General features: G+C 66.5%; 1 protein-coding gene across 1 annotated transcript; it reads left to right on the top strand.

The window, feature by feature from the left end:
- The first annotated feature begins 415 nt into the window (after nucleotides 1–415).
- IGSF9 (immunoglobulin superfamily member 9) lies at nucleotides 416–13,999 on the top strand. Its single transcript, XM_026043233.1, has 21 exons — nucleotides 416–449; nucleotides 2,724–2,915; nucleotides 5,973–6,125; nucleotides 6,848–6,999; nucleotides 7,291–7,408; nucleotides 7,587–7,728; nucleotides 7,987–8,132; nucleotides 8,345–8,487; nucleotides 8,566–8,706; nucleotides 8,862–8,978; nucleotides 9,255–9,405; nucleotides 9,583–9,706; nucleotides 9,807–9,982; nucleotides 10,116–10,366; nucleotides 10,572–10,656; nucleotides 11,088–11,258; nucleotides 11,550–11,595; nucleotides 11,951–12,476; nucleotides 12,573–13,240; nucleotides 13,564–13,709; nucleotides 13,827–13,999. The coding sequence occupies exons 1-21, from the start codon at nucleotides 416–418 to the stop codon at nucleotides 13,997–13,999; spliced, it is 3,855 nt and encodes a 1,284-aa protein (XP_025899018.1).
- Nucleotides 14,000–16,015: the final 2,016 nt, after the last annotated feature.

Here is a 16,015-nt window from a genome sequence, read left to right on the forward strand (position 1 = left end):
GGCCGGGCGCCGTCCAGCGGCGGCGCCTAAGCCCGCCGGAGCCGGGCTCACATGGGCCCGGGAGATGGCAGGAAAGCAGCTTAGCCGCAGTATTATTTACTCTTAGCTCCGCTTACTTTAGCTCTGTCCTCAATAGTCACCCGGGCTCAGCGGGCCGGGCCAGGCCGGGCTGGTGGAGGGGGGCACCGCGGGGACCCCCGCAAGGCCGAGGGGGACGGGGCGGCCATCACGCAAGGGCCTGGACGCGCCCGGGCGCATGGCCGCTCTCGGCGCCCGCCCGGCCTTGTCACCGCGCTCGTCCGCGAGGCCCCGGCGCCCGTGTCCCCTCCCGTGTCCCCCCTGGTGCCGGGAGGGCCCGCGGAGCCCCCGGCCTGGCGGGCGGCCCAGCCACGGCTCAGCGCGGCGGGCCGGGGACATGGCGCTGCAGGCGGCCCCTCGCCCAGGACGCGGTTAGGAGCGGATTAGAGAGGAGATGGACGGGGTGGGAAAGGGCAGGGAGTCGCGGGATGGCGATGCAGCCCGGCTCAGCCCTGGCGGGCACCCGGGGGGTACACGTGTCCTGCACCCATGTCACTCAGCGGGGTGCTGCAAGTGTGTCCCATGCCCATGTCCCAAAGCCATGTCCCACATGAGTCCCTCAGCAGGGTGCTAAACTTGTGTCCCATCTGTGTCCCACCGTGTCCCATGCCCATTCCCAAATCCATGTCCCACCCATGTCCCTTAATAGGGTGCTAAAGTTGTGTTCCATCCATGTCCCATTGTAATCCCATACTCATGTCCCACCCATGTTCCTCAACAGGGTGCTAAAGTTGTGTCCCATCCATGTTCCATCGTGTCCCATACTCATGTCCCAAATCCATGTCCCACTCATGTTCCTCAACAGGGTGCTAAAGTTGTCCCATTCGTGTCCCACCATGTCCCATACTCATGTCCCAAATCCATGTCCCTCAACAGCGTGCTGAAGTTGTGTTCCATCGTGTTCCATACCCATGTCCCAAATCCGTGTCCTATCATGTCCCATACTCATGTCCCAAATCCATGTCCCACTTGTGTCCCTCAACAGGGTGCTAAAGTTGTGTCTCATCAGTATCCAAGACCCCTGTCCTAAATCCATGTCCCACGAGTCCCACACCTGTGTCCCACAACAGGGTGTCCCATCCCCATGTCCCACGTGTCCCACTCATACCCCACACTAGGGTACTGCAGCTGTGTCCCATGTTTGTGTCCTAAATCTATGTCCCACACAGGGATGCTGCAGGTGTGTCCCAAGAACATGTCCCATCCATGTCCCAAACCCATGTCCCATCTGTGTCCTACACTGGGGTGCTGCAGCTCTGTCCTGCTTGTGTCCTGCACCAGTGTCCCTCAACAGAGTGCTATAGGTGTGTCCCACAGCAGCCATGTGTTTGTCCAAAACCTGTCCCCCACATGCATGTCCCCTGACCAGTGTCTCACATTCCTATCTCTCTCCTGCATCCCCTGTGTTCCTTCACCCATGTTCCAGCACTCATGTCCTGCACTCGTCTCCCAGTCATGTTCCGGTCCTGTGAACCATGGCTGTGTCCCCTCACCCATGTCCCCACACCTGCATGTGACAGCTGCGTTCCTCTCCTGTGTCGTACAGCAGTGTCCCTCTCCCATGTCCCACAATCATGTCCTGCTTCCATACCCCACCCTCATGTTCCTCTCCCATGTTCCACACTCATGTCCCTCTCCTCTCCCATGTCCCACAATCATGCCCTGCTTCCGTGTGCCACATGTGTCCTTCTCCCATGTCCCACACTTGTGTGCCTTTCCCATGTCCCATCCTTTTGTCCCTTTTCCATGTCCCACACTCATGTCCCTCTCCTCTCCCATGTCCCACACTTGTGTCCTTCTCCCATGTGCCACACTCGTGTCCCTTTCCCATGTCCCACCCTCGTGCCCCTGTCCCCTGTCCCACCCTCCTGTCCTGTTCCCATGTCCCAACCTCCTGTCCTGTCCCCATGTTCCACATTCGTGTCCCCTGTCACCCCCTCACCCTCATGTCCCCACTCGGACCCTTCCCCGTGTCCCACACTCGTGTCCCTTCCACCCCACCCGAACTACATCTCCCAGCAACCCTCGCGGCTCCCTTTCCACCCGCCCCGCGCGGCGCCCTGCCTCCCGATTGGCTGTCCCCGTGGCAACGGGCGGCGCGGGGGCTAGGAGGGACGGGGGCAATGCGGGGGCGTGGCCGGGGCGGTGCGGAGGGGGCGTGTCCCGCGTGGCCCCGCCCCTGGCGCCGTTGTTTGTTTGCGGCCGCCCCGCGGCGGCGGCGACGCCGGGGCGGGGAGCGGAGCGGAGCGGAGCGGAGCGGAGCGGAGCGCGGGCGGGGACCCGGGACCCGGCATGAGGAGCGCGGAGCGGCCGCGGAGCCGGGGCGAGCCCCGCGCCAGCCCGTCCCGCCGCCGCCGCTGAGTCGCGGCGGGGCCGCCGAGGGAGCCGCTCGCCGGTCGTGCGGCGGGCGCCTGTGCTATGCGGTGGCGGCCATGGCTGCTTCTCCTCAGCCTGCTCGCCGGCGCTGACGGTAGGAACCGGTACCGGGCGGGGAGGGGGTGTCCCGGCGAGCCGCACCGGAGCGGGGGGGGCCCGCGCGCTTCCACGTGGCGCTCGCCCGGAGCACGGCGGCGCTGCCGGAGCCGCCGCGGCCCCCGCGCCGGTGCCGCTGCCAACGCGTGGCCCCCGTGCCCTGTCGCCAGCAGGTACCGGCCCGGCGGAGCCCCGCTCCGTGGTGGGCCGGGTCGGCGAGGGCGCCGTCCTGGGCTGCGACCTGCTGGGCGCCCCGCGCGGCCGCCCCCCGCTCTACGTGATCGAGTGGCTCCGGTTGGGCTTCGCCTTGCCCATCTTCATCAAGTTCGGCCTCTACTCGCCCCGCGTCGACCCGCAGTACCGAGGTGAGCCCCGCATCCCGATCCCGCGTGGGAGAAGCCGCCCACGCGGCTCCCGGAGCTCGGGGTGCGACACGCGCACGACCCACTCGCTCCCCGCTCCCCTAGGCCGGGCCCCAGCCGCTGTCGGAGCGCATCAGTCACGCCGGGGGCGCGAGGGGCCGTCGCGGCGGCGGGGACGAGTCCCCCCGTGCGTGGTGGGGGCGTTGGGAGCCGCCCGGGCGGCAGCGGGAAGTCGCTCCGGCAGCAGCTCCCACTTGTTGATGGAGCCTTCAGTTCCCCTGCTTGGGACCCGACTTGTGCAGAGACTTGTCCTGGGCGCAGAGCGGAGGTTGGGAATAGAGGGTCCCGGCTCCGTCCCCCGCATGCTGCAAAATCCCATCTCCGGGCAGGCCAGCGGCAGCTCCAGGCCCTCTCCGACCCACCGGCAGCACAAAACTCGCCCCTTTCCCCTCGCCAGCACCAGCGCAGACCCTGCCCAGTGCCTGCAAGCACCGCACGGGGCGTTTTGGGGGGTCCAGGGCAGGATTGGTGCCACTTGGGGCCCTTTATTTACTGCAATCCTCCCTTGCTTCCCAAGGGGAAGCTTCCCCGGCCTCCGTGAGCAGAGGACATCCAGGGAGGCCGGCGGGTGGCAGTGCCCTGCAGGGCCGGCACAGCCCTCCCACGTGGGGGCCCTGCCCGCCGCGCTCCCAAAGGGGAGCCCCAAAAGAGCCGGGGTCGCCTGAAGGTTGAGCCTGGGGAGGGGATTTCAGCGAAGCCGCTAATTGGCGGCACTGGCCCGGCCGGGATTTGGAGCAAAGCTGCGCTGGGGAAGGGCTGCCGCGTGGGAGGGGGATTTCTCCTCTTTACGGGGTATTTAAAGTGAAGCAGCCGCAGACCTCGAGGGATCCTGGCAAACGCAGCGGCGCCGGCAACCAGCTCTTCCCGTCCTTAAGGCCGAGGCTCCAAGGCTTCCCGAGGAGGAGGAGGGGACGGGGCTGGCTGCCGTTGCGGCTCCCGGGAAACCTGTGGGAGCGGAATGGTCCCGCGGGAAGGGCAGGGATGCACAGGCTGATCCCGCAGGCTGGGGGTGACAACACCCCCCCCCCCCCCCGCCAGCACCTGCTCCTGTATCCCGCCCGTGTCACCCGAGCCCAGCGCTCCCCAGGGAGCTCGGGTTACCGCAGAGGCAGCCGGGACCTGCCTGCATTCCCAGCCCTTCCTGCGGGAGCCGCTGGGGGCAGGGGCCGGATTGAGGACAAGGTGGGTGGCCCGGGGGGCTGGTGGCCGTCACCATGGCAGCCGGCTGCCTATTTTTCAATCCCCGGCGGCGCCCGCCAGGGATGGGCAGAGGCCACCAGGCGCCCGGGGCAGCTCCTCCTTCCAGCCCTTCCCACGCGGAGCAGCTCGGATATCCCTCCCGGAGAGCCCAGGGAGCCCCCACCGTGGAGACGGGGCCCTCGGATAGCATGCAAGCAGCGGGGGATGTGCCCGTGTCCCCAAAAACTTGCTGCCCTCCAGCTTTTCCCAGCGCCACCGTCGCCTGTTGTGCCCCGGGGTGCCATTCCGGTGCCAGACGCGGGGCTGGGGGGCCCTGGCCAGCGCCGGGTCCTCGTCCCCTTTGTGTCCCTTTGAATGGCGGTTGCCAGGAGCCGGAGATGCCGGTCGGGAGGAGGGGGCTGGGGCCGCACGGGGGATTAGGGGGAGGCTGGGGGGTGTTTTCCCCAGGGCCTTGGAGCTCTTCCAATAGGACCTTTGTTCAGGAGCTGCTGCTCCCAGCCGCCTCCTGGGGCCGCGGGTGCCGGCGGGGAGCGACGGCGGCGTCGGATTTGGGAGCCTCTGCGGCTCCACCTGCCAAAGAGCAGCTGTGGCAGCAAGATGGGGACAGGCTCCTTGTCCTGAGGGCGTTTTGCCTTTGCTCCCGTCTCCTGCAGCCTCTTCCCAGCTCCTTGCAGTATCGGGGACCTGTTGCACGGTCCCAGCTGAGCCCCGAGTTGCAGGATGGAGGGTGCAGCAGGGACACACGAGCGGAGATGGAACCCAACCCTGTCACACTGGGCCCGATGGCAGCACAGGGGGAGGCAGCGGCATGGGAGAGTACCTGGAAATTGGGTAGAGGGTGCAGAGGCTGGACACAACTCTAGGCACCCATGGGAGGAGGGCTCATAGGCTCTGGATCTGCGCAGAGCTGCGAGGCCACAATTATAAGACTGTGTCCCTAAGCTGGTGCCCAAACCAGCTTGCCCAGGTGCTGCCACAACCCCTTCCCGGTGTGGATTGACTTTGCTGGAAGCGCTTTGGGAAGACGCTGACTTAGGAGAACTCGGGACCTCCGAGTGCAGCATCCTGAGGCCATAGCAGAGTCACAAGTCAGGCGGCCGGTGTCACCAGTGCCGGCCGGTGTCACCAGCCTGGCGTGGGGCTTACCCAGGCGCATCTGCTCTGGGGGTGTGCAGTGATGTCCAGGGATGCGTATTGGGGTGCAGGGGTGCATATTTGGGCCTGGGGTGCTGCGGTGCAGCGAGGATGCTGCCCGCGCACCCCGACCTGGGTGCTGAGCCAATTGCCTGCTGCACTCCTGAGCCGATTATGGCTCTGATAATAGCCCGGCGGATTAGAGGGCTGCGTTCGCCGCTGCTTTGGGGCCTTATCCTCCTCCTCATCAAAGAGGCCGCGCAGTGCGGGGCTCTGAGCGAGGGCCCTGCGCGCAGGAGAGCCCCGCACGGGGCTCCGGGCGCTCGTGCCGGCCGTCCCGGCCGCGCCGGCGGGATGCGCAGGCCAGGGAAAGGTGCGGGGGGGACCTCCCTTCCCCGGGGCTTAGCCGGGCTCCCAAGGGCGACACGGCCGAGGGGGCCCTCGAGGGGAAAGGGCGGCTGAGGGGACGGTCCCTGGAAGGCGCCCAGCGAGACGGGCAGGGATTTGCCCATCAGGTTGGTAGCTCTTTCTGGCTCCGGGGGCGGCGGCGGCTCGGTAGCACTGGCGGCATCGGCAACACCCATAGCCGGTGCTGAACGTGGCGCCCCCGAGCCGAGGACGCGGCTGTCCCCGAGCCCCGTGTGAGCCCAGTTTCTCGCCCAGCAGGTCGCGTGCGGATCGAGGAGGGCGCCTCGCTGCGCATCGACCTGCTGCGCGCCGAGGACCAGGGCTGGTACGAGTGCCGCGTGCTCTTCCTGGACCGGCCCAGCACCGACGACGACTTCCAGAACGGCACCTGGATCCACCTCACCGTCAACGGTATGAGCGGCGTGCGTAGGGTGGAAAGGCAAACAGGCACCAGGCAGAGCCCAAAGTGCTCCTGCAATCTCCAGGCTGGGCTCCTGGTTGTGCACGAGTGAGCCCAGGCTGCTGCCCACCCCGCCTGTCTGTGCCAGCTCTGCCCCTTGCTGCAAATTGCTCTCGTAGCTGCTCTTTTTGTGGCCCTCCATCCGAGTCCTGGCTTCGGGATGGATTTCTGGGCAGCTTAAGTGCTCTGGGAAGAACCCAAGCAGCTTGCAGTGAAGGCCAGAACCAGGCAGAGCATCTCAGCTGTCAGGGCAGTGGGCTGTTCACTGGCCACAGGGTTATTCCTGGTCTTCCTTAAGCTCTCCACTCACCCCGTGGGTAGCCAGGATGGACCCCACGGAGTAGATGCTGCTGCTCTGACACCCTCTGCAAGGGGGGATCTTGTTTGGCGCTCTCCTCTGTCACTTTGCTGCCCTGTTTTGAGGATGACAGTGAGGATGAGGAGGACAGTGGGGAGGAGTTTGTCCTGCCCCAAGGGCAAGAAGATACAATAGCAGAGCTGGAATTAGTGTTGGCCACCAGTTTGTTTCCCAGAGATCTGGATTCCTATTCAGAGACCACCGCTCAGCCCTGTGCCAGCAAAGACGACGCGTGGCCAGTTCTGCTTGTCTTCTAAGACCGGTCGGGCCCTGGCAGCCACCTGGGGCTGAGATGCTGGGTTTGTATCTTCGCAGCACCCCCCACCTTCCTGGAGACCCCCCCGGCCTTCGTGGAGGTGCGCGACCGGGCTGCGCTGAGCCTCACGTGCACGGCCGCCGGCAACCCCCAGCCCGTTGTGACCTGGAAGAGGAGCGACCTGGCTGTCCAGAGCGGGGACACGGTGCAGGTGGGAAGGGCAGGTCTGGTGCCAAGGGACATGGGTGCCCACGTTATGTGTCCTCTACCTTGGCAAGGGTCTTGTGGGGCACCCAGAAGTAGCAGGAGCCCCTGCTTGGCTGCAGAGCTTGTGCCTGACCTCGCCAGGGTGGCACTGAGCTCCTGCCACTGACCTTGCCCACCATGACCTGCTTTTGAGGCTGTCCTGTCCCTTGGGGTCCCTGGTCCCATGCCCCGTCTTCCTGGTGACACCGATGTCACCGTGGTGGCACTGACGAGGCTGTGCCGGCTGCGGTTGCAGGTGAGGAACGGGACGCTGAGCATCGCCGTGGTGGAGCGGGCCAGCGCGGGCACGTACACCTGCCATGCCTCCAGCAAGGAGGGCACCGTCACCCACACCACCCGCGTGCTCGTGCAGGGTAAGAGCGGCCGCTGGCTGGGGCCCGGCCACGTGCGTCACCCTGCTGGGTGCCACTTGGTGTCCCCGGGTGCGGAGGGAGCAGCGTCACGGGGGTTGGTTTGGGAGGAGCACAGGGATGACCGGCTTTTGGAGGCCCTGTCCCCAGCCCTCGCTGTGCTCTCTGTGCCACGCTGCAGGGCCGCCCGTCATCGTGGTGCCACCTCAGAACATCACCGTCAACGTCTCCCAGGACGCCTTCCTGGCGTGCCAGGCCGAGGCCTATCCCGGCAACCTCACCTACACCTGGCTGCAGGGCAACAGCAACGTCTTCCATCTCGGGTACGGCGGGAGCGGGACCCAGTGCATCGCGGTGAGCAGGGTGGCAGGAGGGGACCGGGGACAACACTGGGTGATCGTGGGCTCCTGCTGGCTGTCCCAGGAGATGCTGTGGCCCCAGGGGACGTGGATCGCAGCACATGTGAGCCCTGGACAGGCAGCGCGCTGCTTGGGTGCTTGAGGAAGGAGGTTCTCACCCCATCGTGGTGGGGACAGTCCCAGCTGCGCCGCTCACCCTCCTCCCCTGTCCTTTCTTTGCAGCCACCTCCAGGCTCGAGTCCGTGTCCTGGTGGACGGCAGCCTCTTACTGCAGAGAACGACGCCCGATGACGCTGGCAAATACACCTGTATCCCCAGCAATGGGCTGTGGAAGCCACCTTCTGCCTCAGCCTTCGTCACAGTGCTGTGTAAGAGGCCGTACCACCCCTTGGGAGCCCAGGTTACACTGGCCTCTCCCAAAAAGGCTCCTCCAGGCTCAGCAGAGTGGGGACCCCTCCAGGTGCCCATGGAGCAGACCAGCAGGTCTTGCAGGGCCTGGTGCGAAAGGGGTGCCCCTTCCGCTGCCCTGGGGACCGTGAACCTGCTGCCATCCTCACCCAGGTCCCCTTTGTCCTCACAGACCCTGCGGAGGTGACCACCATGCTCCCAGAGACCCACCTGCCCAAGGGGATGCAGGGGGTGATCCGGTGCCCCGCCAGGGCCAACCCCCCTCTGCTCTCGGTGAGCTGGACTAGAGATGGGCGCCCGCTGGAGCTGGACAAGGTACCGCTGCCAGCACCTTCCCGCTGTCCTCACAGCTCCCCCAGGCCGTGGTCCTGACCCCAGCACCTCCCTCTCTAGTTCCCTGGCTGGTCCCTGAGATCTGATGGCTCCATCATCATCGCGACGGGCAACGACGACGCGCTGGGGGTCTACGCTTGTACCCCGTACAACAGCTACGGCACAGCCGGCGAGTCGCGGCCCACGCGGGTGCTGCTCAAGGTGAGCTCCCCTTGGGCACGGGCATTGCCACGTCACCCTTGCGAGAACCCAGCTACGCGGCGGATGTGCCGCGGTGCCCCCCGGCCTGCCCTGCCGTGGGTCTGTCCCCGTCCGTCCTGTCACCAAGCCCACTGCCATGCTTGACTCTGTTCCAGGACCCTCCCGCCTTCACGGTGCGCCCCAAGGAGGAATATTTCCAGGAGGTGGGCCGGGAGCTGGTGATCCCCTGCATGGCCCACGGGGATCCTCCACCCACTATCACATGGGTGAAGGTAAGAGCCACCTCGTGTCCCAGGGCAGTCTCCGTGTCCCCACAGCAGCCATGCAGGACCACAACTCTCTTGAGAGCCTGTTTCATGCTGGATAAGAGACCCAGGGCCCTTTGGCTCTTGCTGTCCTCAATTCTCCAAGATACAGAGGCAAAATCCTGCCCCTTCTTTGGCCTCTCTTTCCACCCTGGCCTCAGGGTGGTGGATCTAAAGCACATCAGCGTGGGTGGGGTGACCCTAAGTCAGTCGCCCGTTATCGACACGTGTCCTGCTGTGCAGCTGGGCAGTGCAGGGAAGAACGGCGCCCAGGTAGATGCCAACAGCAGCCTCGTCTTCCGCCCGCTCATCAAGGAGCAGCACGGGGTCTGGGAGTGCATGGCCAGCAACCAGGTGGCCCACATCAGCGCCGCCACCTCTGTCCACGTGCTGGGTGAGTCGCCTATCCCAGGCCTGGTCCGTGGGTGCTGGGGTGTCCTAAGGATAGAAGGGGCAGCTGTGGGGTGAGTGATCTGGGCCCACTGCCCTGGAAGGGGATGGAAATGTCCCCACTCATCTGTTGTCTGAGCTGCCCTTGTCTGATGCATCTGCTGTCTGTTTTCTCCACCAGGTACCAGTCCTCACGCTGTCACCAACGTCTCGGTGCTCCCACTCCTGCTGGCAGCCAACATCTCCTGGGAGCCCGGGTTTGACGGAGGCTATTTCCAGAGGTTCAGCGTCTGGTACACACCACTGTGAGTCCCCCAGGGGCACGGATGTGGTGTGCACCCATCCATCCCACCTGGCGGCAGAGGGTCCCTCAGCTGTGAGCTCACGGGTCCCACATCTCCTCAGGGTGAAGCATCTGTCTCGGGCCCATCACGACTGGGTGTCGCTGTCGGTGCCAGCTGGGGCTCAGCACCTCTTGGTGGAGAATCTCCAGCCAGATATGAGCTACCAGTTCAGCGTCCTGGCCCAGAACAAGTTGGGCAGTGGCCCCTTCAGCCAGATTGTCACCTCCGTGCCCAGGGGTAAGAGGGGGCCACGGTGCTGCCCACAGCGTCCCCCGGTTGCCCCCAGCACCTTCACACACATAGGATGCTCCTGCTCTCCTCTCACCACCTCATCCGCTCTACCACCAACGTCCCCTTTCTTTCTCCGTAGGCTTCCCGCTGACCACGGTGCCTCCAGAGCCGCCTGCCATGACCATACGGATCTTCCTGTCCCCGCCGCAGTCTCTGACCGCCAACGAGACTGCGCGTGGGGTCCTGCTGCAGTGGGAACCCCCGGGCCAGTTGTCCGTGGCGCTGAGTGGCTACGCGCTGGAGCTGCGGCAGGACAAAGGTGGCTGGGAGGTGCTGGACCGCTCCATCCCCAGCACGAAGACCCAGGTCTTGGTGCCAGGACTCATCAAGGTGCAGTTATTGAGGGGTATCCCCGCACAGAGATGCTACAAGGAGCGGGTTGGCCCCCAGCAGGGGCCGGTGCTGCTGCTGCCCAGTGCTGGGAGAAGCTGTTGGGACCGTGGTGATGCAGCAGGTCCGCTTGGCTCCGGAGCCTGGTGGGCTGAGGTTTGTGTGGTCGCCGTGCCAAGGCTGATGGCTTTCTCTGCTCCTCTAGGACGCCTTCTATGAGTTCCGACTGGTGGCCTTTGCCGGCAGCTACATCAGCGATCCCAGCAACACGGTGAACGTCTCCACAGCAGGTAAGAGCGGTCGCCCACTCGCTCTTCTGGGCCTGGAGACAAACCAAGGGACTAGGTGTCCAGCGTAGCCTAGGATCTTCCCAAAAAGAAGGAACATCCCTGGGAGCTCCCACCCCCGGCATCCCAACTGTTAGACCAGGGGATACAGCCCACGGAGTGGCCCTGGAGGAGGACCACCTGGGCTAATACTGTGAGAACACTCATGTCCATGCATGGAGCTTGCACGATATTGGAGTCATGGGCTGGATACCCCAAAGAACTTTGCCCAGAGCATCCCTGCTCCCACTGCCTGCTACGGTGGAGGTTGTGGGTCACTTTGAAGGTGACAAGACCCAAGGGACAGAGCAGGTCCAGCAAGCTGAAGTTTCGCTGCTCCTTGCAGTGCCTGTGTGTGGCTGCGGTATCTGACCCTGTCCCCTCTCCCGGCCCAGGCATGGAGGTGTATCCGTCTCGCACCCAGCTCCCGGAGCTGCTGCCGCAGCCGGTGCTCGCTGGGGTCATTGGTGGCATCTGCTTCCTCAGCGTGGCCGTGATCTTCAGCACGGTGGCCGCCTGCATTATGAACCGCCGGCGGGCCGCGCGCATTCAGAAGCGAAGGCAAGGTAGGACTCCAAGGGATGGGTGCACACGCCTGGATCCCAGGGCTTTCCGAGAGCTCAAACCGCCGTGTCCAGGGAGCCAGGACCTGCCCTGGATGGATGGATAGATGGATGGATGGATAGATGGATGGGTGTTGAGGGAGGGGACAAGGCCAGCCCAAGGCTGGGCGGCTCTGTCAGGGCTTTGGAGGTTCGCAAGGGTGGTAGCAGGGCCGAGGGGGTGCCGCTGTGTCCTCATCATCACTTTTGAGTTGCTCGCTGTGTGATTCCCCTTGTGTTCTCATGACCTTCCAGATCCACCACTCGTCTTCTCCCCCAGCAAGAAGCTTCCACTTCCACAGTAAGTCACGCCATGCCATGCTCCCTCCCCGCCACCGCCTCGCTCCTCATTCACTCACCGCCGGCTTGGGGCAGGCGTGGGACGGCACGGGGCACCTGCTGAAGGGTCCTGGGGAGAGGGGCACGGGGCCAGGATGTGCTGTGGCCTAGGGCTCCCTCGGGTGCTCTGCTCACCCTTGCTGGGTGTTTTGGCTGAAGGAAGGATCAGAAACCAGATAGAGGAGAGCAGGACTCTAGACCTGCGACGTGGGGTCACGATACCTGCTGTGAGATGCCTGATGCAACAGGCTGCAGCCAGACAAGCCCTGGAACCAGGGTGGGGACGCTCGGGTAACTCCTCTTTCCCTTTTTCACAGCAATTCTCATGGCTCTGGTAGCCCAGACAGTACCATGAAGCTGAAGCTGCAGGCGTCTCCGTACCAAAGCCTGCGGCGGACGCTGCTGTGGGGCGAGAAGGCAGGAACGAGCCTGGGCCTCAGCATCGCCGGCACCAGCTCCAGGTACGCGGTGTACGAGAGCCACGTCGGGGAGCACGTGCCCCTGGAGCGCATCTGCCGGGGCCCGGACGGGCGCTTCGTGGTGGAGCCTGACCGGCGCGCGCAGGAGGGCAGCGACAGCGAGACGGAGCTGTACGCTCGGCGGGACCCCGCGGCCCGGCAGCCTGAGCCCTACCTGCAGCTGCACGCGGAGGAGCCCGTGTGGCGCACGGGGGGCTCGCTGCGCCCCCGCCAAGCGCGCCGGGCGAGCGGGGCGTCCGGCTGCCGCCAGGGTCGCTCCTTGGGGTGCGGCAGCAGCAGCAGCCCCGCGGGCGAGGGCGCAGCCTTGTGCATCGTGGACGTGAGCCCCGTGGCCGCCTCCGCCGCCACCCTGCCTTACAGCAACGCGGAGGAGCCGCGCGGCGGCCCGGGCAGCGCCGAGCCCAGCGCCGCCAGCGCCCTCCAGGACTCGCTGCCCCTCCAGGACTCGCTGCCCCTCCAGGGCTCCCCCTCGCTCCGGCTCCCGCCGCCGGACAGCCCCGAGGTGCGGAGCGGCCGGCACAAAGGCGGCTCGCCGGCGCCCAGCGGCATCCTGCAGTACTTGAGCCTGCCCTTCTTCAAGGAGATGTGCGTCGACGGCGACTGGCCGCCCCCGGAGGAACCAGCGCCTCCAGGGAATCCGGAGGGCGCCCTGCCGGAGGGCTTGGAGCGGACGGTCTGCACCAACTACATGGACACATGTGCCAATGCCACGTCCCCGCCAGCCACCGCTTTCCTCAAGCCTCCCACGCCATGCGTGGGCCCTGCAAAGGCCTCGCTGCCCGGCACGGCCGCCTGGAGCAGCTCCCCCACCCCATTCCCGGCTCCGGAGCCGGTTTCTTGGACCCAGGCGTCCCCCAGCAGGACTGAGGCCGTGTCCCTGGGCGTCCCTGCGGCACAGCACGAAGCCACCGCGTTCGAGAGGCTGCCGCGGGGCAGCCTGACCAGCCAGAGCAGCGGCCGGGGCAGCGCGTCCTTCCTGCGGCCGCCCTCGCTGGCACCGTCGCCAGGGGGCAACTTTCTGGGCACCCCCCTGGAGGAAGGGGGCGGCTGGCAAAGCGGAGGCTCCGAGCAGGCCGAGGAGGAGGAGAGGCTGAGCAAGGATCCAGCCCGCGCTAGCACAGGCAAGAGGTGAGCGGGACAAGCCAGGTCACGCTTGGGCATCTCGCGGCCCGTTCTGCCACCCTTGGCACCACGGATGCAGCTGGTGCCCGCGTGGCTGGAAGCTCTTGGGAGCCAAATGTTTCCTGAGCGGTGCCCAGTCTCAGGCTGATGTGTGGGGCAGGAGGGTCTCGCTGTGAGCCCTGGGAATCAGCCCGTTGTCCGTGGCCCCCTGCCCACTCTGGCTGCTTATGCTGCTCCCGTGTTGTGCCCCATTTGGCCCCAAACGTGTCCCCTGGCACCCCTCGGTTGGCCACAGGCTGACGGTGCCGCCGTGTCCCCCCTCTTCGCAGGAGGAACACGTCCGTGGACGAGAACTACGAGTGGGACTCGGAGTTCGCGCTGGAGTCGGACATCCTGGCGGCGCTGCAGCTGCACCGCGCCGGCGACGCCGCGCGGCCCCTCTCCACCATCGCCGTGCGCGACCTGCAGCGGCAGAGTGAGTGTCAGCCCCCCGCGGGTGGGAGGCACCCAGCGCTGAGCGGGGGAGCTGGGACATTCCCGGCGGGGTGGGTGTCATCCCTGCATCCAGCCGGACTCTCCCGTCTTTCCACAGAGCCGTCGGCGCCCAGCTCGGTGTCGGCGGAGGCGCTGGCGGAGCCGGCCGCCCGCTGCACGGCGCTGCGCCAGGAGTTCCTGGCCTACCGGCGCCGCAGGGAGGCCGCGCAGCAGCGGCGGCAGCGCCCGCCCGTCCGCGCCGAGCGCTTCGAGCTGGCCACGCTGCTCTAGGTGTCCCCCCCGTCCCCCTCCCGGCGGGGACACAGGCTTGACAGGGAGGCTGCTGTGAGCGGAATAAAGAGATGTGAGAGCAGCCTGGACCTGCGTCCCCCCCGCTCCACGCAGCCACCCAGCACCCGTTTCTCTGCACCCATGGGTGATACTGCCCCCCTGCTCCAGCCCCCATCTTTCTGTGCATCCTTCCCTCTGCCCCCCCATCCTCCTCCCTCTCTCCCGCATCCCCTCCCGCCCCTGCTCTCCAGCTGCAGCCCGTCCCCCCTCATCCTCCCCGTCCCCCCTCATCCTCCCCGTCCCCCCTCATCCTCCCCCGTCCCCCCTCATCCTCCCCCGTCCCCCCTCATCCTCCCCCGTCCCCCCTCATCCCCAGTGTCCCCTGTGCTCCCCCCATTGCCCCCGTGCTCCCCGTGTCCCCCACGTTCCCGCTGCTCCTCGCCCCCCTGTCCCCGTGTCGCCGCCCCCGCTCCCGCCGTTTTCCCGCCCCCGCCGGCTCCGGGCGCGCCCGCGCGGGGCGGGGCGGGGCCCGCGCTCCTCCTTGCCCTTATATGGTCACGTTGCGGTGCGCGCGTCACGGGGGCGCCGGCGGGGCGGGGCCGCGAGCGCTACGTCACCCCGGCCCCGCCCCCTGCCACACCCGCCCCGCGTGTCCCTCGCGACCAGGGACACTCCAGGGTCCTGGCCCGTGTCCCCCCCCACCCCCGGACTGTGCCAGGGGTCCCATCCATGTCACCTCCGAGTCCTGGCCCATGTCACTCGGAGTCTCCCCCAGGCGCCCCACCCCATGTCCTCCCCCAGGGGGTCCCCAGCAGCCCTGTTTTGTGTCACTGTGTGCCATCCCCACACGTCATCTGTGGTACTTCTACCACATGTCACAGTGTCACCCCAGGGGTCTTGTTCCATGTTATGGGGGGAGGACACTGCCCAGTGTCATCCTCTGTCTCTCCTCCTGGGTCCTGTGTCACCCATGTCACCGCGCCCTAAGGGTCTTGCTCTGTGTCAGCTCTTTCCTGTCACCCAGGGTTCATGCCCTGTGTCACCTCTGGCTGTGTCTGCTGAAGTTTCCTTTTGTGTCACCCACAGAGCTGTCACCCACAGACTGTCTCCCTAGGGCTCTGCTCCTGGGTTGTCCCAGTGTCACCCCGTGGGTCCCACACCGCTTTGCTGCTGCCTCTGTCACCCCAGCCCCTCTGTGGGTCCTCCCACCGCCCAAACTTCCTCTTGTCCCTTTCCTCCTACCCCTTGTCCCCCAGGTCTGTCCCATGTGTCACCCTAACTTTCCCTGAGCCACATCCCAGTGCCCAGGTCACCCCCGCGCCAGGCTGGGTCCCCACAGCCCCAGCACAGCATGGGGACTGGGGACACAGGGGTGGTGCCATGCAGCCGGAGGCGGCCCCGGCTCTGTTTGTTGTTTTGACCGCGTTTTCCATGGAGACGATGCTTGTGCAACCACCGCCCTCCCTGCCCCCCCGGGCCACCGCATCACCCCCAGCCCGGGCCACCGCGTCACCCTCCGCCTGGGCCACCACATCCCAGCTCAGGCTGCGCCCCCCTCCCTTTGCCCAGTGGGGGCTGTGGGACCCCCCATGGGACCCCCATATTCCCCCTAGGGTCCTCTGCCAGTTCCACGGCCACCATGGCCAGGGTATGGTGTCCCCTGCCACTGCAGCTGTGCCTTGTCCCCACTGTCACCACGTTCTGTCCCTGCCAGGGCAGAGTGGTCCTTCCCAGTGCCCCTGCCCTGCATCCCAGTGCCAGCTTGGCCACCCTGTTCCCACCTGCCAGGCTTCCCTGCTGCCACTGCCCCCTCATGCCACCACCGTGCCCTTGTCCCCGACTGCCACCACAGCTCGGTCCCGCGCCCCGCGGCCACCCCCTCCCCACCGCGGCCACTCTTCCCCCCCTGCCGCAAGCCACCCCGTCCCTCCCCCGGGCCGCCACCGCGGTGACCTCATCCCCGTCGGGGCCACCCTGTCCCCTGCCACCGGGGTGACGGGGACGGGGGGGGTGTCG

Source organism: Nothoprocta perdicaria, unplaced genomic scaffold (genome assembly GCF_003342845.1).
Source record: "Nothoprocta perdicaria isolate Ctin4 unplaced genomic scaffold, notPer1 scaffold_323, whole genome shotgun sequence".
In the NCBI taxonomy this organism is placed as follows: domain Eukaryota; kingdom Metazoa; phylum Chordata; class Aves; order Tinamiformes; family Tinamidae; genus Nothoprocta; species Nothoprocta perdicaria.